This window comes from Orussus abietinus, unplaced genomic scaffold (assembly GCF_000612105.2).
Source record: "Orussus abietinus isolate OABI.00-Male unplaced genomic scaffold, Oabi_2.0 scaffold17, whole genome shotgun sequence".
In the NCBI taxonomy this organism is placed as follows: domain Eukaryota; kingdom Metazoa; phylum Arthropoda; class Insecta; order Hymenoptera; family Orussidae; genus Orussus; species Orussus abietinus.
In genome coordinates, this window is record NW_019395988.1 from 227,779 (window position 1) to 248,992 (window position 21,214).

Sequence of the window (21,214 nt, forward strand, 5' to 3'; positions counted from 1 at the left end):
GGAGGGTTTCGGCAATTATTCGATACATAGCGTCAGTCACTATGGCGACGCTAGTACCGATGTGGGTAAATCGATCGTCGAGGCAGCGAACCGCCGAAAGGGAACGGTGTCACGATTAAAAGACAAAGGACTCACGGGTTCACTGCTCCCCGGGGAATCATGGAGCACAGAGGCACATCTTTTGCGAATTCTTGTGTGAAAGTCCCGGTCAATCCTTACAGCCGCCAACCGACGCCATCTTACGAGCGCTCGGAGGCGAAGAGCCAAAGATTCGGATCCTGCGAGAGAAGTCGAAGGATCAACTTCGCCTGCGAAAACCGTGATGCGAATCCTGAAGAGGAAGTGGCAAGTCCTCGAGAAACTCTGGAGAATTTCCTCGATTTCCTGGAAAGCATCCCTGACTACGGAGACGTTCATCACCTCTCGAACGAGCAGTTCAAGCAAAAACTTGACTTCTTGAAAAGGCGACAGAGAGTCCTTCTGAAGAACCTGAGGAACTGCCTCGAGAGAGAGGACGAAGAGGACGTACTGGAAGTGGTTGGAGGAAGTTCTCGCCCCGAAAGCGAGAAACTTAAGGATCAGGCTCCGGAATTGACCCTGAAGGGAAAGAAATGCAATTTCGAGGAGTCGCGCACCGATAGTCCGGTTTTGTTCTCTTCGGGAAATTTCGCAGGTCTGGCGAAGGATCAGGACCTCTTGACTTATCGGTGAGATATCCTGGGAAAATTATTCTTTTTTTTCTGGAACATCTGGATCCGAACTCCTAGAAGAAAATAGTCATAGAGTCAATTTCATCTCGGAAGTACAGAATGAAAATTGGAGTTCTAACGTAGCTTACTCGGGGTGCGTCGATCCCGGCTTCTATTATAATGAGATTGATTTTCTAGGTGCAAGGACAAGGACAAAAGCGCGAAAACGAGGCGCAACCGGGAGATTTACTCGGCGAATAAAAGTTGGAGCACCTGGAGCGAATCGAAATGTTCCGAAAGTGCAGACAGCGATGACGACAGTATAGAGACAAAAAGTTTGCCACCTTGTAGCCCGAAAAGGTGGCACCCAACAGTGCCTAAGCCCTTCAGCTTCACCCTGAGGTGCGTTTTCAACAAAAAATCAGACACGTTTCCCATAAACTTCGACTTAATCCGACTGAACCTCCGGAGACGCGTTTCAATCCGTGTTCATATATTCAGAGAAGAAGCGGAAAAGTACATGTCCCTAGCGGAAAAAGAAACGGAAGAGAAGAGCGTCAAGGAAACCAACAAAAAGAAAACGTCGACGAAGAAACGTCGCTTTGTCAGGCCGATTCCTTTGACGTCGAAATTGCCTCTTTACGACAAACTGCTGGCCGCGAAAGAGGAAAGGTTCGACGTCTTTTACGCACTTGCCCGCTCACTAATTATTTCTGCTTCCCGACTCGTGCACGTCACCTCTTCGTGTATATCCTTTTATTTTCAGTAAACAGATAACGCTCCAGCATTTAGAAAAAAAAAAAAAACCGAGAAACGTCGGTGAATTTACTAATGAAAGAAAATTCGATATCGACGAGAAGTTTCTTGCTTTGCGCGTATTATTATTTAAATTCTGATCTCTTATTTGAATTATTTGAATTTTTCTGTCTCGTTCGAGTTACCATCATTTCGATCTAAATTTCGAACGATTCCGCGAGTCTAACCTGGAGATGCCTTAGAAGCCGGCTGGTTCGCGAGGAAAGTGCGTGGAGTTTGATGTCGCAAGTGCGACCCTTCAAATTGGAGTGCGACCGAAGAGCCTGGAGAGCAATGATTCGGTCCAGCCCTGAATTATGTTCCTCGGGGATCAAAAATCCCCGCGGTACTTCAAGGTTCAAAGCCAAGCCCATCCCGAGGAATCTCTTCGGCACCGAGATATACGACCGCATGCTGGAGGACGAGTACTACAGGTGAGTACAGGTGCGCCGCACCTCGTCCGACCGTCGGCGGTGAGTAAAATCGGTCTTGGTTTTACAATATTTATCTAATTTTGCAATCGGTGCAAAAAGTGCAAGACCAGGACCAATTTTGTTCATCACTAACTGACTGCTGTGACTTGGGCACGTGTGTTCAGAGCCCTAAGGAAGAGAATTAGAGCGGCGGAGTTGATGAAGTCCTCGTCGTTGCCTCCCTCCATGGCAAGGCGCGAACGAATCAAGTCAGCGAGCACTCGCTTGGATGAGAAAAATTTCGACGTTTTCGGGGAAAGGGCACTCGGGGGCAGAGAATCCACAGGGGCGAGTGTCACCCCTTTACCCTCGGAAAGGTCCCGCTCCGCGTTAAACCTCTTGTCGGCGAGAGGCAACAATTTGGCGGCTATTTTGCGATGTCAAGCCTCACGGTACTTGGCATGATTTTCACATTTGTGAGGACTATTTTGGGAGATTATGGTATTTTTTTTTATTTCCTCTGGATTTCAGGGACAAGCTGGCTCGAGAGATCCAAGAGCGCATGGAGGAGAAGAGCAGGGAGCAGGCTGCAAAATTCAGAGAAGCTCTCATTGGGCGAAAACCTGCTTGGAGGGCTTTGAGAAGTGCCGCGAGGTGCTTCTTCCCTTTTTAACTTAATTATAATGCTCTATCGGATAGGATGGAACGCTTGAAATAATATTCTATAGGCACGAGCACGAGAGAGACTTGGACATCAGGGCATCTCTTCGCCGAGACGAGGCAAGAGAACAGGCGGAACGACATCGACTTCAGATGGAACTGATGCTGGATAGAGTGGTCCAGATTCCAACTCTCTTCGAACGCCACTCCCAGGTATAATTCATTCATTTTTTACCGATGAACGGATTAAGAAGAGCCAACCGAATAACGATGAGGAATGACGTTCCAGAGCTATCAGTCCTTGCCTTACGCGCTAAAATCCGACAGCGGAAAATCGAAGAAGAAGAAGAAGAAGAAGAAGACGAAGAAGCTGAAGAGAGAAAATTCCGGAAGCACGGATTCCTACGGGAGTTTAGGAAATAGTCCTCGTCCAAATTCTGGATCACTGACTAGCTCTTCCGGCACTTTGGCTTCTTTAAGTCGCTCAACAAAATCGTCAGGATCCAGAAAATCGGAGAAATCTACGGTTCAGTCCGCGAATTCAGCCTCTAAGAAGAAATCGGACCGAGGACCTCTAAAAGTCTCCATCAATGAAACGGCAGAGCTGATAGAAGACTACAACAGAGAAGGCAGATGCTCCGGCGACTCTACACCAAGCAACGAGCGCAATGGAAATGGACTTGAGAATTTTCAGGACGACATGGAGAAAATTAATGCGCTTATCGATAACGAAAAATACTCAAAGAGTTAAAGTTAAGCAAGAGATTCTCAACTTTCACCGGTCGCGCTTTTCCATGTATTCTCTTATATCCACGAATAAACGACCTCAAAAGATCCATATGGACTATCAGCCATCGCCTTAATGATAATTATACCGTTATTATTAATTATCCTTAAGGTACAGTACGCTAGTTCATTCTTTGATGGTGTTTAAAATCCAGTCCATGTAGTAAGGGACGCGAGTATAGACCCCGGGGAAGCCATCGGTGCCGCAACTTCTCAGTCCAAAACTAACGATGCCATATTGGATGGTTCTTGCATCGCCATTGTAAATTCCTGGCACCTGTAAAGGGCCTCCGCTGTCCCCGAGACAGGAATCCATTCGATTCGATCCTCCTGCGCACATTTGTTTGTACCAAATTTCGGCATTTCTCACATAGGCCGATTTACATTCTTCGTTGGAAACAATCGGCAGCAACACCATCAGAAGATCCTGACTTCGAGGCCCAAATTCTGTGGCTCCCCATCCGGTCACAACGCCCTGGAATTATATATATTTTTTTTAATCAGCCCTTTTCACGGTACAGTTTCTATAAATAATACCGATAAATAAAAAGGAGTACACAATTAAGGACGTACCTTTTTAAAGCTCATTGTCTTGGCCTCGCCGACAGGCATGCAAATTGGACGTACGTTTAAAGGCCTGAAGTCGATGTCCCTGTTTACTCTTATCAAGGCGACATCTTCGTGCAATCGTACTCTAGAGTAATTGAAGTGAAAATGTACCGACTCTATACCGAAGTCTTGATACTTCTCTGCACAGACATCGGTGAAGCCTTTCTCGTCTCTGTCGCAGTCCACCTCTGTGCTGAGATCGTGTTCTCCTACTCTTACTCCTAGCAAACTGAGACCTAAAATATAACGCGAGCGGTCATTTTAATTATTGACCTTAACACGAGAAATACTTTTAAACTCGAGCCACCGAAAATCCCATCAACTCGTGACAAACCTGAGGGAAGTTGAGTGACGCAGTGTGCAGCGGTCAAGATGTATCTTTTATTTATGATGGATCCCCCACATCGGAATTCAGGACTCTTCGACTGGACCTTGTAGGCCACGAGAGCCATCCAAGGGAAATCGAACACTCCTGTTTTGTTTCCATTGAATATCTTCTGTTGCCTGATGGGGCCGCAAATGTCATGAGGCAAAAGGCTTAGATTCGGATGATTCGATACATCAGGAGGTTCAATGCCATTGTTCGAAGGAATTGGAGTCGGCGTTAATGGTCTAGACTGTGGTGTCGTTTCTGTTACCTGGAAAATTCGAAACTTCAACACGCGATCGTGGAGGTCCTAACGAAGGTTTTGAAACTCGTGAGATTTCATTTATCGAGAAAAAAAAAACTCATTGCCTGCAATTTTTTTTTCTCGAATTTTTAGATACCTGATCTTCACAGCAAACTTTAGGATCGAGGCCTTCGAATCCGCACTGGGAATTTCTCAGGAAATTCAGGGACGCTTGTGGCAGTGGTCTCGGTTGTTTCAGAATATCCAAAAGTTTCGGGCAGGATCTGATATTTATGCACGTCCCAGGTCTCTGTAGTGGCGTGGAGCATCTATTTTCTGCAGGGTGGATCAGTTTTGAAGATAAACTACTTTCGAACACTACTTAAGTACTTAACTACTTTACTATTCGTGCCCTCTTTACAAGCGTAATCACGCTCAAGCTCAAAAACCGCGCGACAAGCTCAGAAATGGCCGTGAAACCGAAAGAATTCCAATCATTCGATAACTCGTCGTCGATTCTTCGTCCCCGAAGGATCTATATGCATCTCGATACTCAATACGTGAATCGAATTATTAAACGAGCCGATACGTGAGATAAATACATGCCAAGTACCTCGGCTTAACTTCGACTACCCTACCGTAAAATAAAAAAATATCCTTTGTTTCGCTTTTCCCTGCGCTCCAAATTGTCAAGATGCGAACTTGCGCTATATACGCGACGACGTAAATGATGTATGCCACATAAGAAGAGAGAATCCGTTAAAAAAGAAAATGGTGCGATAAATAAAATCCTTAAGATCCGATCCAAAGGAGCCGATATTTCTGCCAAGTGTAACCGGTTTAAAAAAGAAAGGAAAAGGAAATATCTACTCACGGCCAGTGGCTCCCTGTCCCAGGAGAAGAGCAGCCAGCACCAAGAAGCCATGGTTCGCGTTCATCTTCGAGTGCCTTGAGTGGACGAGTGTGTTCCGCTTTTAACTGGACCCTCTCCTCGAAATTCCACGTGGTTTTTCCTGCTTCCTTCCCGGTGTCCCTGTAGATTCACGGGAGAATATGCAGCGTTCTATGCCGCGATTTTTTCAAGGCTCGGAACCTGTTACCCCTTTTACCTCGCCTCTCGGTCGGTCAGGTCCTCTCCGGTGTACGGTTTGCTGCCATCTGCGGGGCGAACTGCCGCCGCGATCGGCGTCTTCCGACCTGCAAGTGGGATTAACCTCCTGCGTATATTTCGGAATCCTTTCCGGGGAGAGGCGGATCCTTCCTCCCGGGGACTCCCAGGTCGACGTCAACGCACCGCCTCCTCGTTTCGCAACTATTGTATTTTCACAGATGGTTGCGATTCTTCCTATGGATTTTACATTTTTTATGGATATGATATTAAGATTATCCGGCAAAGCGTAGATTTACAGAGTACTACGACCGACTAATGTCAGGTGTCCAAATGGTGATTCCCGGCCTACCCTCATATAGACTCATAGTAAATACCGATAATGAGGTGAAATCGACAGAAATGGGTTTCAAGGAAACGCTTAGCTCGCCATTAGTGCCTCTGGGCTAATTATTTGTGACTCGGACTCGTCACGCGGTTTAACATGAATCGCGCAAATATTTACTCCCCTTTGAATCAAGCTTCTCTCATTTTCGGATTTTCACGGTCCCGAACCACCTGTGGAAGAATTTGGCCCGTGTTTTATTATTTAAACACGTGGGGATTTCGAGGCACACATCGTGGGGTGATCTAGATATTTCTTTCGCATCGTGTCGAGGAAATGGTGCCTTTTATTCCCCTTCCATTTATTTCTGGAGTCATTTCCAAGAACCCGATAAAATTCGAGATAGAGAGCTCGTGTCGGAGCAGAAGGAAAGAAAAAATTTACGGTGCGCCGGATATTCACTTGAGGATTTCTCGACGAGACTCGACTAAATTTCGGATGAAAAGATATCAAAGATCTATAGCGTGTACATCTACTTACCGTTCAGTTCGGACGACTTCTCTTTTTATAATTGACAAAGAAAAGAAATTAATCCTTCCCCCTTTTCAAGGAAAATGGAGGTATCACGGGACGCGAAACGGTTTCGTCGGATTCGCCGCAATCACTGCCTTTCCGGAATGCAGGAAGATCGACCGAGCTTTCCCGCTGGAAAACATTTCACGTTCGACTGATTTCCTAATGCAGACGTCATCGCGATCAGCTTCCTTAAAGTCTATGAAGGCGTTTCACATTTTTAAACCACGCTGTCGCGGTGCCGAATGACATCCATCAGAGATACGAGTGACAAGGTTCATCGCGTTTTATCGAGAGGAAATAACTGGCTACTCGCGTGCGGCGTTTGTGAAATGATCAGTGTATTTGGTCGTTAAAAAATAAAAATATTCGTATCGGTTAAAGAAAAACGAGAAAGACAGGACGCGAAGTCTGCTTTCCGAGCAACGATCGCGTCAAGGCACGAATTCGCTTATTAATTACAATCCCACTGACCTGATTTCCCTGCAAGTCGCTCCATATTTTTTGCATCCCACGTCCCCTCGTATCAATTTCCTTATCGGTTTTAACAGACGTAAACAAGGCTGAGAAACTGGCGCAAACGCAACCACAATTATGCAACTTGTTCCCGCCAACAAAGCTAACTTAAGTTCAAGGGTTGCATTCGTGTATGCGGTACTGTCATTACAACATCAACGAAACATGTAACAATCCCCGAGATCGGTCGTTACGAGTATTTAGAGTACGGTACCATTCGGCGACAATTATTCCATGAACATTCCTCAACGATGGAGAGTGATACTGACATGTGATGCGAACAAATGCATGGTTTACGTGTCCATAAAAGGAAAAAGAAAAAAAACCAACACAACTGTCGGCACCATGAACGTAGAATATACGGAATTTATATTTCAGGTGAAAGGCTTCGCAAGAGAGGACGACTCTCCTCGAGATCACCTTCCCGCGAGAAAATGTCAATTAGTTCGGTACCACGGATCGCAGGAAAGTTAGAAAAATGCCTGACGCCACTTTCGTATCGCCTTAATGCCCCCTACGTCCAAAATCGTCCCTCCGGTCGCCAGTAGTGTGCAGTAATGCTCGGAAATTTCTCTCCTATTCAGGGCCAAATCCAACCACGAGGACTTTCGAGTTCCCTCCAGCCACCGACAGGAGCTCATTGGCCATCGTCGTCGCAAATCGTCATCGAAGAACATAAAACTAAGCTCTCAGGTTCCTTAGCACCCAGGGGGTGTAATCGTCAACCTTGGTGTAGACTCCAGGCCAGCCTTGCATGCCGCACGGAGAAGGTCCGAACGATACGATTCCCACGACGGCCCACCTTCCGGTGCCATCGAAGGACCTCTGAAAGGACATCAAGGGCCCACCGGAATCTCCCCTGCAGGAGTCCTTGCCTCTCTGGCCCCCTGCGCAGATCTGTCCTCCCCCTAGCCTGACTCCGGCATTTCCATAAGTTCGGTTGCACTCCGCACCATCGGCCAAGGGCAGAGTCAGCTTCAGCTTGATGTTGGACTCCGTCTTCGTCTCCGTTTTCCCCCAGCCTGCCACCACCAGCTTCGGCCCTAGACTTTCGTCACTGGGCAGACAGATCGGCTTGATGAAGTTCGTGAAGCTGACGCTTCTCGTGAGTCGCAGGAGAGCGATATCGAACCGCTGGTCCCTGGATTGGGGCACGTAATCTTCGTGGGCGATATGTTCCTCGATGCCTACGGAGATGGGGTCGTCGGCGCACACTTGGCTGTCTTCCCCATCGGCGATGCAGTCGTGCTCGGTCTCGGTGTTGTATTCTCCGAGACGGACGCTGGACAGTCTCCAGGTCCTTGGTAGATCCTTTCCCTTCAGGCAGTGCGCCGCGGTCAGGACGTATCTATCGCTTATCAGTACTCCTCCACAGGCCGTTACCCTCCCGTTCGCTGGAAAGATTCGAAAGCTTCGGTAGTTTCGATTTCCTCTATTACGACATTAGGTCATCGACTTAGAGAGCGAGCAGTCTCTGAGAGAAAAAACTACTCTTCTTCCTGGTACTTGTCTCCGTTTATGGAATTCTTGGGAAAGATCGCTTGGATCGATGGACGAGATCGATCCACCCTCGGCAACTTGCCGATCGCGTAAATCGATAATTCCAAATAGACGTACATTTATCGAGGTGGAAGAGAGAAGCCTTTTCACGTTTCCTTGGAAAAGAAGGAACGTAACGTTTAATGATGTAATTAAATCTATTATCCTTACGTTTGTCGTATTCCAGGAGAGCCATCCACGGAAATTCGTCGATTCCTGCCTTTTCTCCTCCCACGATCCTTTGGGATAAATCTCTGCCACACTCTTTAGGGAGCAAAGGGTGGTCCTGGAGGTTCACCTTGCTCTGGACGTCCTGCTTTTGCTCGTCGGTTGCTCCGGATGTCGTCGTGGGTACGTTGCCGGTATTCGATCTTGGATCCACGCAGCACACTTTGGGGTCCCTTCCTTCGAATCCACATTGGGATTGTCTCAGAAAATCGACGTTTTGAGGATTTAGGGGCCGACTTTGAAGGAGACTCAGAAGAGGTGGACATTCTCGGATTCCGATGCACTGTCCTGGCTGTCTCGTTGGCGAATAGCAGTCCAGCTGCCGAGGAGTCCAAGATTCTGAAATTTCCATCATTTTATGCATACCCGTCTCTTTTCTTTTTATAATTTTAGATACGTTCGCAATATTGGAGGAAACTCTGTTAGGCAGTTAGCATGAAAATCGGGGATTCTTAGCAGTCCCAGTGAGTCATTAGATGACTATTTGGTTCTTTTCTTCGTGACGTCGCGAGAACGACTTCGCTACTATGACCGTAAATCAGATATCAGAAATCAAGTAATAAGGCAATTAGTCATCTTCTTTATTCGCTGGCGGATTATCTCGCGTGCACGTATACTCCGACATAATGCAATAATATTTCCGATCGTGCCCTGTCTTTGTCACCAGGGAAAAGAGCCGGGACTTCTATCTCGATAAAATCAACGACTCGTTAAAATTATTCCTACTAAATGATATACGCGCCATTAAAAGTTTCCGTACGCTGTGCACATTATTAATAGTCAAGTCTGTAGAAAAATTACGCATGACAGGATTAAAAAGAAAAAAAAATTTTTTAAACTCAGGACCGAATCATGACATTTCACCGAATTTTAGTTTAAATATTGCGGGTGAAATTAAATAGCCCGTACCGTTAAATAAATCGTTTGATAAAAATTATTATGGCGAATATAACGAGAGGGCACGAAGAGCGATGTGTACTTACGAGCACTCGCGAGGCAAACCAACACCTGAGACAACAAGAGTCTAAAGCTGAGCGTCTCCATGGTCTCTGCCGAAGTTTCCTCAAAATCTCCCTTTTGTAGGGAATTTTTCGAGTCGATGGCTATCGAAGAACGAGTTTCACTTTCGGAATCGCCTCCGATGTTTCGGAGACTCGAACGGCGACTGACAGTGTGTGACCGAAGTCAGGGTCAACTAGTCTCCCACTACCATCGTACAAGAAGCTTCCTCAAGCAATTACTTAGGAACTGGATGCGAGCTTTGCACTCTTCTTATACCACACGAGTGCTCCCTCCCCTCGGCGACCCCCCAAGTTTACTCAAATGCGTATTAATTATGTTTCCGTCTGAGCAAATTCGACAAGCAAAACAGGAAGGGCGACCCAGAAGACGGGAAAGTACCGGCGAGAACGCCGAAGAGCGTTGGACCAGGAAAAAGCGGAGATCGGAGGCTGGAGAGAAGATAGCGATAACGAGGATCGGGTAAAAGGACGTCGAACATATGGCGGGGGTGGTTTGCCTTGAAAGTGGTGACGAGCAAAGTCGGTCTTGGTCTTGGTCCTGGCCTGGTCTTGCAGACCGTGCAAGACCTACACCAGATAATATTTGCAAGATCAAAACCGATTTTTTTAATCGCTACTCGAGAGCCCTTCCTCCTTAAAAAGAATTGATTCTTACGAGAATTCGGCATTTTATTAAGAAAATTAAGAGAAATCGTGAATCACTCTTGCAGAAATGCAGAAAAGTCTTGATTCGATGCGATCTCGTCAGCGACTTCGCCATCAAGGTGAGACGTGGTCCAGGATCCAGGGAAGATATCGAGCGACATTGGTGTAAACCGCGGGTGAGGTGCTGGCCCCACACCTGGCAGTCCCGAAGGAGACGATGCCGAACAGGTAGTACTTGTAGGGCCCTCCAAAGGAGTCGACTCTCATCAAAGGACCTCCACTATCTCCGCGACAAGAGTCCTTCCCGATTTGACCACCCACGCACAGCTGGAGGACGTCGTCGATCGGTATGTGGTCGAAGATCCTTTGACAAAGCACCGTTGGCACGATCGGCAATTTCACCGCTTGCAGGACGGAGCTGCTGCGTCCACTTTCTGTAAAACGTGAATAAAAATGAATAACGAATATTAAACGATTTAATAAATTATACCAACCGATATCGACGACGCCCCATCCGGCCACCTCGGCTTGCTGGCCAACCAGAGAAACGTCCAGATTACCGGTTTCCGGTAAACATATCGGCCTGATGTACTCTGAAATCGAATAGCCAGATTATTCCTTTGTTTCCTAGGGATGAGAATTTTTCTTGAAATCTATGGAAGTCATTTTTCTCACCGTTGAAGCTCACGCTTTGGCTCAACCTTATCACGGCCACGTCGTGTCTAAACGTAGGCTTGTTGTATGTCTCGTGAAGAATGATCTCCGACGGCTCGATGTCCACGTATTTCGGCGCACAATACCCGTTCTCGCAATCCGGGTTCGACATAACGTTCAGCTCGCCCAGTCGAATGCGAACCAAATAGAAACTGCAAAAATAAAATTCCATTAACGATGGAAAACGATCTCTCCGGAAGCAAGGGTCTAAAATTCGTTCCGCGCGTTTCTAACGAAACTCATTGATTTTTGGAGTAAAGCGCTTTGAGGATATTCGTTCTTACTCTTTCGGGGAATCCACTAAGCAATGGCTCGCCGTAACAACGTAATCCTTGTTGATCAAGGTCCCTCCACACCCGAATGTTACGTTCTTCTCGAGGTACTCTCCATTTTTATTAACAAATGCATACCCGAGTCTTACGACCCATGGGTATTGACCTAATCGTGCGTTCATGCCACCGATTATTCGCTGAGACATCGACAATCCACAGATGTCGTCATTTACGAGGTGCCAGTTCGGGTGGTCCATTATATTTCTTTGAGCTGTCAAATGAAAACGCTAATTATTCTCTCCATTCGTGAAATTTCAAGTTAGTTTTGTATGATACCTATGAATGTGCATTTTACCGATTTAATTTAATTTAATTATTTAATAAACGCTTACTTCTTGCAGATACGCAGACGGCCCATAGTAGGATAATTGTCCATTTTGGCATTTGTATGTTCCCTGAAACAAATTGAGTTCTTATTCAAAGAAAACTGTGGTATCGTATGAATTCTTCGGCTAGTAATAAAATAAATCGCAACTGAGGATGCTTTAAATTCTGATTGAAATTACTTTTTATGGTCGTGCTTAACAAGAAGCTTCTCATTATCCTGAAGCTGATGCGGAAAACTCAGTTTAGGGTCCAAAGGAAATTGCGCCTATTAAACAATTTTGAAAATGCAGCAGCCGCGGTGCCCAACGTCGGCCACGTCCAACGCGAAACTCAATCGAACCGATAGTTTCGATACTAGCTTATCTTTACGGTTAATGAACAATGTCGTTTTTATTGCACCGCATCCAACCGTACTTTTTTTTATTACTCTACGCGGCATTAAAATTATGACAAACAGACGTATCATGCAAACCGATTGCCATGTATGTAGAACAGGTCTTGGTGGACGTTTTATTTCCCGATAAGTATCGCCAATTTGTTTTTCTTCGTTTTACAGCAATAATTATCGGAGAAAATTTACTTCTGATAAACTGGATTTAAAATTGCCGATTGCAAGAATTAAAAGCACCGTAGAATTGATATTTAACGTTCATTAAAATAATTAAATGCGTGTTCTTACCTATTATTATTTATGTAATTGTTTAACAAAAAAAATAATAGCAACTAGTGATTGCGTTGTCAATTCATTGTTACGTGCCTACGATCGGACAACCGTTCCTTCGACGAGTCAGACAAGTGACAGATAGTTCTTTTATTTTCGTCTTGTCATGCCTAAGTGTCAAAAGTCGACACTTTTCATATAATTATGAATTTTTCTAAATGATGTCACATCGATATAAGTATACTTCTTCGCAACTGTGAAAATGGTGGTACAAATAAATGATAGCTCTACATCCTCTTCGTCAGTGAATTCTGGCTATATCAAGAAATTTCAAATTCCTCGTAATGTACAGGAACTTTAAAACCAAATGTGATTCCGTACAGTCAATGTTTTATTAGGACGATAATTTTTAGATTACTCCTGTGAGGAAATGTCCCAGGCAGTGTCCTCGTAGTTGCAAGCATACATTAACAAAACGTGAGTATTACTCAATCGGTTATTCTTGTATCACAAGGTTACATACTTTCAGATCGATGTCCAGCAAAAAAACGGAAAGATGAGGAGGACTTTGTCCTGTCAATTATTAACGAGATCTACCGGTATACCAAACACTGCATTCGTAGTGGTTTGTTGTCTGACAAATTTATTAGATCTATGGCACTCTCGATTGCATTATTTACCATTGGTCTGAAGATATCGAGTGTGCTGGTTGTTTCGAATGCAGCCACTACTTAATATTCGAATGTGAAATTATTATTTGTACAGTACTTTAAATAAGGAACTTAAATTCTATGCTAAACATTATGTTGTGTTTTGAAATCATGTGCTAATTTCAGTTACATTAGAATTTGGTTTTGAGTCGATAGATTGTTCTCTTGTGGATGCTTCATTGTGAGAAACTGCTAAAAGGACTTTGTTAGGTTCTTTTACATTTCCCTTGAATTTCCTGGACTCGGGTGAACATTCAGATTCCTTTGGAGTGGAATCAGGATCGGCAACGGATGAATTATCCAGAGACGTGGTTGCAGCTTCTTTATTAACTTTTGATGCCATTCTAGATTCTTCACCTGTTATAGAAGAATCATGGGTAGAATTTACTGTAAAATCCATTTTCTTATCTTGCTTATCTGATTCAGCAGAAATTTGGTCGATATTTTTATTTTCTTCAACAGGTGATTGTGGAATTGAACCTTCCTGATTATTGATTTTTCCATCCAATCGGTCAGAGTCGCTGGAATGTCCACTGTCATTTGAAACTTGTTTATCCTTACTGCTACATATTTTTGTCGGTACTTCTTCATAGTCGCTGTCTTCGGAATCACTGGTATCAAGCTCATCAGAATCAATATCCATGTCCAATAATGTTCTCTTTGCATTTTTCTTAACTTCCTCCTTACTCTTCCTCTTAATACCCGAGACTCCGGCAACAACTGCTTTAAATCCTTGTTCTACCGCATCCCCTACTCGTTCGGTTAATACCGATCGCTCACGTTCATAATTTTTATCACTAAATTCATGTTTTGGTTCTGCACATAATTTTTGCAGTTTCCTCTTTTTTCTCTCAACAGCTTCTTCTTCCCTCTTTGACTGTTTCTCGATCCAGGCTTTTAGTCTCTTCTCTTCGTTAATATCTCGCAAACGCCTTCCACTAAGATCTCGACAAGCTTCCCTGTTCGTCGTCTTTTCTATCTGTGCACCAATAGCACGCAGCATGGACCCGAAACCACCTTTTCCACCACGTAATCTGGGAACAATCGATACGCTTCCCGTATCAAGGGTACCTTCATCATAGGCAGGTCGACCATGATGCACAATATAAAAATCATCCTTAGAAAGTCCCTGAAAAAGTCAAATATACAATTAACTTCAATATCTCTTGCAGAAATCACGAGAAATTAAATCTGGATATTTCTTGATTGAAATTTGAGGTTAATGTTTCGTGTTTTTCCATTTACCGTCAATCCCTCAAACCGCTCCCATATTTCACTCGTTGTTAGAGCAACGTCGCTGCTGAAAATAGTTTTTCCAGCACTTCCAGGGAAACCTTTTATGTATAACATGATTTTTCTCCCGAATTTCAAATACGAACGGCAAATACGGATGATAGGGATGTTCGATTCCGATTCGATTCTGTAAAAAATCGATTCTTTTGGTGAAAGGATCGATTTTCTTGAGAATCGATTCTTTACCCTCAGAATCGAGAAACCGATTCTTTTTTATTGAAACGGTAGAGGGGAGACGCTTCGCTCATTGGTTGCTGTATATCGCCGCGACAAGATTGTTCGTATTATCTAGGAACTTCTCGTGTCCTATTTTTCAATATAGAAAAGCACTTTTTTTAAGTGACTTAATTCATCGGTAAAAGAAAACTTAACCTATACAAACCTGTACATACACATGAAACAGGTAAGCATTAATGGAAAACAATAATAAATATCTGAGAAATATTAACAATATAATTATGACATTTTTAATATACTTAGTATTTTACCGATTGAAGAATAGCTTTAGATACAAACTATGTTTAATAGAAATATTTGGAGGTTAATGAACTTTATTTTTTGTAGTTTACAGACGTTTTTGACACAATGGTTGCTCCTGTATGTCAAAAACGTAAAGTATCAAAGAAGACGAAAAAAGCCTGGAGAAAACATATTGACATTAAGGACGTTGATGCGTATTTGGATAATGCAAGACTCGAAGAAAGACTCGGACCTCCGTTGGCTGAAAAGGGGGATGATGAATTATTTGCTATAGATATTAAAGGAACTAATGAATCTGTTGCTATATTGAGTAAACGGGAACGTAGGTTAAACCTATTAAATAAACCACCAACGTGTTTCGCTATTTTACGGGAACGTAGCATGGTCCCTGATCCAATTAGTAAACGGAATCGTGTGAGAACGATTGAGGAAAGAAAAAACCCGATTACACGACGCCTGGAGGCTAAGAGGAAATTAAGTGGACAATTGAAGTTAAAGGAAAAGATTGCCAAGGTTAACAGGGCTCATGCGGAAGCTAAGCGTGCCAAGAAACCTAAAAGGGATGATTTTAATACAGACGTTTGGAAAGAAAAATCATTACCAGTTCCCGAATTAAATAACGAATGGATCAGATCAGATACAGTAAGACATACTCTGACGAATCTAGGTATGACTCAAAAGAAAGTTCCAACGACTCTTCACAAGAAAACTTCCGTTTTACCTGCAGTTGAGGCTCCTCATCCTGGAACGTCATACAATCCATCGTATGCTGATCACCAAAAATTATTACGTGAAATTGCAGAAAGTGAATTAAAATTGATGAAGGAAGAAGCTCATTTAGAAAGAGTTACTTCAAAAATGTTTAAAAAGGTTTGTGTCACATATATTAATAAGTAGAAACTTGTCCATTGTTGAATCAATATTTTATATAATATGTTTAGATACCAGGAGAGGACAGAGATAAGGCACGGTTTGAAGAACTCTCTCAAGGATTGCCATTTCAAACAGAAGGTACAGCGAATGAACCTGAATCAGAAGACGATGACCCAACCGTTAAATCCGTTAATCCTCCTGTCAAGAATGCCAAAAAAACATTAGTTAAAAGGCGGAAGCTGAAAGAACAGAAGGAATTAGCACATAAACGAGCTCAAGAAAAGATCGAAAAGAGAAAAGTGGCAGATATTTATAAACTTAATCAATTAAAGAAACAATTGACTTTTAAAGAGAAGAAAGAGGAAGCAATGAGGAAGAAAAGGGATATTATTAAGGAAAAAAAAACTTTAGAACCCAAAACTTTGAGTAAAATTAAATTTGAACCCGAAGATCAGGTGTTTCAGTTAGGCACAGAATTAACTGGGGTACTAAGAACTTCGAAGCCAACTGGTAGTTTGCTCAAGGATCGCTTTAAATCTCTTCAACAGAGAAACATCCTTGCTCCTACGGCCCAAGTTTTGTAAGTATTAACATGTATTTGCAGGATTAACGGCGAATTTTTATCTACAATAATTGTTTGTTTTTTCAGAAAACGCAACAAGGCAAAAGTGAAACTATTCGAGAAAGCAAGCCACAAGATGGGATGGGAAGGTACCTTCAAGTGATAAAGTATTTTTCAATAAAATACTTTATCTCTCCCCTGTAATTTACGTTTTTTAATGTATATTTCGTATCTTTTGACTATGTTCAAAGGCAACTGTGTATGTTTATGCAAAAGAGTTCAATGCAGAGATGTTTCACCTTTTTGAAGATCATCGGTCCACTTCGAAATGAATGCAATAACAATTGTTTCCTTTTCATCGAAAGAACATTTTCTTCTAGTATAAAAATTCAACAAATTTCTGACAATGTCTCTTTTTTATGTAACATCTCCAGATTAATATGTGTTGGATCGAATCCAAGATCTCCAACCGCATAAGCATCCGAAACAAGTGTTACCGATTCCATGCTGGGAAATTGATTTTTTTTATGAAACATTACCTTTTGTCCTTACATTATGGTAAAATTAACAAAAACATACGAAATCATTTCATCGATTGTTGAAACTGATAGGCTCTTTTTAAGGATATCGAGCAGGTAATGCAGTACTTGATATCGACTTATTCTGATAATATCCTCGGGTCCTTCTAACTACAAAAACATATTTCTACTGAGTATCAGAAAACAAACGAAGTGTGGTAAAATGAAATACAAATAATATTAATATGCAATACCGTAAGAGTGCAGTCCAGGGTATCTTTAGAATCACGTAAAATGTCCTGTGTCTTCTTAACTTCCAATCGACTGAATTTTTCCATACGCTTGGCGAAATTCAGTCTGACTTGCTCCCGATGTAGGAAAACCTCCAGTTGACTTTTGCAAAGTTCAAACCACTTTGCCTCTAATTTTATCTTCTCCAAACTGTCATTGAACTCTTTCTCTTCCACTTCTGTCAGTCTAGGGATACTTATCAAGTGAGAGTGGACTCTTTTCTTAAGCCTTCGTAAGGCATCCAATATGCAATCTTTAACTTTCGATGAAGTCAAAGCTTCCGTTCTCTCAGCATGTCCTCCTTTAATCCAGTGTTGAATCAGTGGCAGAGTCTGTCTGTAAATAGGTGAAAAATACCCCTCGGTGTGTAAATATAAAATAAAAATGAGCGCGTGAAGTGAAATTTCCTTTTTTTATTTTTATTTCATTTCGGGTGGCAATAATTCAGAGAAATTTCACTTCGATTAGCGCAAATTATTACTTGATTTCCGTGATTGTCTCTTTCTTCGCGAGGGAACCTTTTACGTTGCACTCCAATTCATTTTTTAAGGCGATATTTTCGCGTCGCAATCTGTGAATAGGCACTGGAATCACATTGGCAATTTCCAGCTGGAATTTTCCAGCTGATCCGAAAAGCCGGGCATGCATTTCGCTCTTGTATCTGTCGAGGGATTTTTTTTAAATGTCAGATTCGCTCAAGAAAAGAAGAATTCGCAGTAAACGAAAATGACATGATACTTTTCTCTATCGATCTTGAATTTGCGCTCGATCTGACTCAATTGCCATTGAACGTTCTTCTCCTTCTCCACCATCGCCTCGTCTCTGGACTGCAACTTCTCCCAAAGAGACGCTCGCGTATTTTTGTAATCCTCCAGATTATTGATCTTGGCGTCTGAAATTAAGAAAAAATAAGTCTCCTACGCGGATTTTCATTATCCTATTTCACAGAATTTTATAGGATTAGAATATTTAATTACAGCGATTTTAATTACTCAATTCCTTGATCTTGGAAGTAAGTTCCACGCGAGTTCTCCGAAACTTTCGATCAATTTCGTTGACTTTCTCGACGTGAGTTTCCCGTTCCTCGATCCTCCACTTTTCCACGGTATCGATTTTCTTTCTATGCTCTTGTATCGTCTCCATTTCGTTACGTATCAGCCGATTTAATTGAGCGATGTCGTCCGCCGAATCAATGTCCGAATTATAGATTATCGAGTCCGTAGTCTCGCAGGTGTTGAGCAAGTCGTCGTTCCGTTTTTGCATTCTAGGAAAAAATTATGTTAGTACTAAAAATTGCGAGGAAAAAAATTATTATTAGAACCTTTCGATTCGCTGTTGAATGTCGGCGATCCGTGCATCGTATACAGCCTTCTGCATATTTACAATAACTACTTTGAAGGCTTCATCGTCCAAGTCTTCATCCGTCAAATCCGGAGGTTGTAATCTCTCTGGGAGAGATATGTTTCCCTTCTCTTTGCCATAAAGATCAACCATTTTGAGAGTACTCGATAAATTTAGGGTAATTTTAAATTCCCTCGAACAAACTATAATTCGCGATTAATTCTGGAAAGGTATTAATGCACTCGCTGTTTGATTTTCAGGGTTAATGTTGCGTGTCGGTGGAATCTAGTGGAATCGTCAAATGGTTTCAGTTGACAATCAATTTATCTGATTTATATCGTATTTATACACGCTGTGCTATAAAACAGTGCAACGAAACCTTAATTTCTAGCTACTTTCGATAAATTTATCTAAAATATCAGGAGAAGATAATTGCACGTTAAAGGCTTTGAGAGTTATATTTTATTCGGTATCTGTAAATTGTGCCAACGCGGGCGATGGCGAAGTTTCGAATGGATTATCAGCGTTATCGGTGGACATTAGGCTTTTCTCTCCTCTGGTATCTTTAATTTCTGCATTCCTGTCCGACATTTTTCCACGTTTTCTAAATTCAGAGCTCGGTACCATACCGAGGTCTCCCCTTGAGTAAGCGCACCTTGTAGATTCTCCCTGATGAAAAAGAAATTATTTCATAAAATAACAGGAAGTCTTGTAGATCTTAATAATCATCGATCCGTCACCCGAAAAGATCGCTCGCTTTCCAAAATTTCGGATGCATCTCTCTGTGCCAAAATGTCCATCAGAGTGTGAAGAAGCTGCTCCTTGACCTCAGGGTAGCAAGATACGCAGACGTCCTCTTCGAGTGTTTCATTTTGCAACTGAAACGATAGCCCATATATTTGCATGAAATGCCAGTAAACAAGATAGATGATTAATTTGAAAATATTTTAACGATTACCTGCAGTGCCTGCTCGATGCACGTTTTCGCCGCATGCAGGATGCGTTTTATCCTAGCAACTTCTGCACAATTGGCTCGCAATTCCGCTCGAATTTCGTCCCTGGCAGCTTTGGCTCTCTGGACATGTTGCTCCAGAATTCTTATATTTTTCTGCGCATCCATACATTGCTCCTTGTACCGTTGCATTAGGTCCTCCTTGGTTTTTGACATGTTTTCGGCATGGTGCAGCTTCGCAGCATCTATGACTGCATCCAAATGTTGCGCAGTGAGCCTGTCTATTATCCGAGTCTGTTTCAGGGACTTGTTAAGAGCCATCTTTGCCTCGGCCTGGAACAACGAGGCTTGCGTCCTCAGGATTCGATCTCTTTCCTCGTACTCCTTCGTCCTTATTTCTAATTCCCTGCAGACTTTCAACATCGCGTCCAGCTCTTTGTTCAAGGCGATGTTCTCGCGAACCGCTCGATGAGTCGCATCCGCTATGCGAATGTTTGTTGCATCTCTGAAACTCTGCGCCAGGTCTTCTAGACGCTCCTCCATCTCCCTCTTCATCCTGTTTAACGAGAAAGTAAATTAACACCGCGCAATCGAGTACAAGGAAAAAATTAATGAAAGGGAAAATCCTAATTCACGGAGAATGTTATTCGATATTATTGGGCGTTCTGAATTATTCTCGTAAAAAAAAAATGCCCTCACGCGCTCGATACTCATTTTTACCGTAATTAGTTTTATTTCACTTTAAATGGCAGTTTTGAAAATTCCAGGGAGTGGGAATAAATATGAAATAAGTGACTCGATGTTCGATACTTGGCCTTGCCAATTATGAGGGACTTCTCGGCTTCGTAGAGGGTTCTCTTGTGCCTCTCTTCTTGTTCTATCATCTGTTCTTCTTGGATCTCAAATTTGCGCATGAGGTCGATGCGAGCCAGTCTCCAGTCTTCCAGGGCATTAAGCTTGCCGGCTGTTTGAGAAGCATTATCGTATTTTAATTTGTCGAATTGATTTGAATTTTCTTCAGCAAATAAACGAGTTCTTACGTTACCTACGAGCTTGATTTCCGCGGTGAGGCTCGTCTCCATCGCTCGAAAATCCGCTTCCATGCTCTGTTCCTTCTTTTTATAGGCGGCCTGTTCCTCTTTCCTCATATCCTGAAGAGCCACTAATCGTTCCCCCAGGACGAATGCTTCTTTGGTTTTCTCCTCGAGGATTTTTTTTAAATGGGCCACCACGTCAGCTCGGTCTTCTTCGAGCTGATTCAGTTTCTTCTTAAGCTCCTCCGAGTCCGTCTCGAGTTGCTCGTTTCTCGTGCGCAATCTGCATTAATTACGATCCAATGTCATTATTATTAATTACCTCACTTATTTACCTGACATTAATTATAATCCGATGTCAGATCATTTCCCTACATCGTTCATTTTTTTTTTAACGCTAAACGGCCCTTTTATCCGCATAAATGCAATTTATCGCACGCAATAATTGAACCCACCGTGCCAATTGTCGGTTGTAATCGAGAATCTGCTGCTCGTAGTTAACTGTCTCCCTTTCATTTAGAAACAACTTCTTTTTTCCCTTCTCACCTCCGCCCCCTCCTTTCTTTTTCGGCATTTTGATGCGTCAAAATCTCTATCACTGTCGTTT

At 42.9% G+C, this 21,214-nt stretch overlaps 8 protein-coding genes across 9 annotated transcripts; 3 read left to right on the top strand and 5 right to left on the bottom strand.

The window, feature by feature from the left end:
* The first annotated feature begins 62 nt into the window (after positions 1-62).
* On the top strand, positions 63-3,333 carry LOC105702369 (protein FAM161A). The gene is given in 7 exon segments (XM_023433971.1): positions 63-707; positions 888-1,361; positions 1,688-1,918; positions 2,083-2,349; positions 2,429-2,551; positions 2,626-2,770; positions 2,814-3,333. Coding segments are annotated over 7 exon segments (2,283 nt in total). The 5' UTR covers positions 63-159; the 3' UTR covers positions 3,309-3,333.
* Positions 3,334-3,416: 83 nt separating this feature from the next.
* LOC105702360 (melanization protease 1-like) lies at positions 3,417-6,783 on the bottom strand. Its single transcript, XM_012429862.1, has 7 exons — positions 6,537-6,783; positions 5,673-5,908; positions 5,438-5,596; positions 4,721-4,899; positions 4,287-4,590; positions 3,917-4,188; positions 3,417-3,818 (listed from the first exon to the last, which is right to left on the bottom strand). The coding sequence occupies exons 3-7, from the start codon at positions 5,499-5,501 to the stop codon at positions 3,471-3,473; spliced, it is 1,167 nt and encodes a 388-aa protein (XP_012285285.1). The 5' UTR covers positions 5,502-5,596; positions 5,673-5,908; positions 6,537-6,783; the 3' UTR covers positions 3,417-3,470.
* A 110-nt stretch (positions 6,784-6,893) lies between these two features.
* Positions 6,894-9,964, bottom strand: LOC105702359 (serine protease easter-like). Its single transcript, XM_012429861.2, has 3 exons — positions 9,836-9,964; positions 8,796-9,191; positions 6,894-8,479 (listed from the first exon to the last, which is right to left on the bottom strand). Exons 1-3 carry the CDS (start codon positions 9,894-9,896, stop codon positions 7,767-7,769), a joined length of 1,170 nt encoding a protein of 389 aa, XP_012285284.1. The 5' UTR covers positions 9,897-9,964; the 3' UTR covers positions 6,894-7,766.
* LOC105702366 lies at positions 9,892-10,724 on the top strand. The gene is made up of 2 exons (XM_012429878.1): positions 9,892-10,334; positions 10,585-10,724. Exons 1-2 carry the CDS (start codon positions 9,895-9,897, stop codon positions 10,601-10,603), a joined length of 459 nt encoding a protein of 152 aa, XP_012285301.1. The 5' UTR covers positions 9,892-9,894; the 3' UTR covers positions 10,604-10,724.
* On the bottom strand, positions 10,523-12,803 carry LOC105702363 (serine protease easter-like). Of its 2 annotated transcripts, none has more exons than XM_012429869.1 (6): positions 12,572-12,803; positions 11,898-11,960; positions 11,518-11,776; positions 11,195-11,385; positions 11,014-11,112; positions 10,523-10,953 (listed from the first exon to the last, which is right to left on the bottom strand). In XM_012429869.1, exons 2-6 carry the CDS (start codon positions 11,947-11,949, stop codon positions 10,634-10,636), a joined length of 921 nt encoding a protein of 306 aa, XP_012285292.1. In that variant the 5' UTR covers positions 11,950-11,960; positions 12,572-12,803; the 3' UTR covers positions 10,523-10,633. The 2 variants fall into 2 exon arrangements, with proteins under 2 accessions (XP_012285292.1, XP_012285291.1); XM_012429868.1 differs by lacking the exon at positions 12,572-12,803 and adding an exon at positions 12,072-12,563.
* Positions 12,804-12,929: 126 nt separating this feature from the next.
* LOC105702362 (replication stress response regulator SDE2) lies at positions 12,930-14,669 on the bottom strand. The gene is made up of 2 exons (XM_012429867.1): positions 14,509-14,669; positions 12,930-14,392 (listed from the first exon to the last, which is right to left on the bottom strand). Exons 1-2 carry the CDS (start codon positions 14,611-14,613, stop codon positions 13,373-13,375), a joined length of 1,125 nt encoding a protein of 374 aa, XP_012285290.1. The 5' UTR covers positions 14,614-14,669; the 3' UTR covers positions 12,930-13,372.
* A 131-nt stretch (positions 14,670-14,800) lies between these two features.
* On the top strand, positions 14,801-16,986 carry LOC105702460 (ribosome biogenesis protein NOP53). Its single transcript, XM_012430048.2, has 4 exons — positions 14,801-14,959; positions 15,121-15,906; positions 15,978-16,489; positions 16,559-16,986. The coding sequence occupies exons 1-4, from the start codon at positions 14,951-14,953 to the stop codon at positions 16,632-16,634; spliced, it is 1,383 nt and encodes a 460-aa protein (XP_012285471.1). The 5' UTR covers positions 14,801-14,950; the 3' UTR covers positions 16,635-16,986.
* Positions 16,987-19,056: 2,070 nt separating this feature from the next.
* Positions 19,057-21,181, bottom strand: LOC105702337 (cilia- and flagella-associated protein 157). The gene is made up of 6 exons (XM_012429836.1): positions 21,063-21,181; positions 20,619-20,890; positions 20,384-20,537; positions 19,580-20,129; positions 19,362-19,499; positions 19,057-19,290 (listed from the first exon to the last, which is right to left on the bottom strand). Exons 1-6 carry the CDS (start codon positions 21,179-21,181, stop codon positions 19,084-19,086), a joined length of 1,440 nt encoding a protein of 479 aa, XP_012285259.1. The 3' UTR covers positions 19,057-19,083.
* Positions 21,182-21,214: the final 33 nt, after the last annotated feature.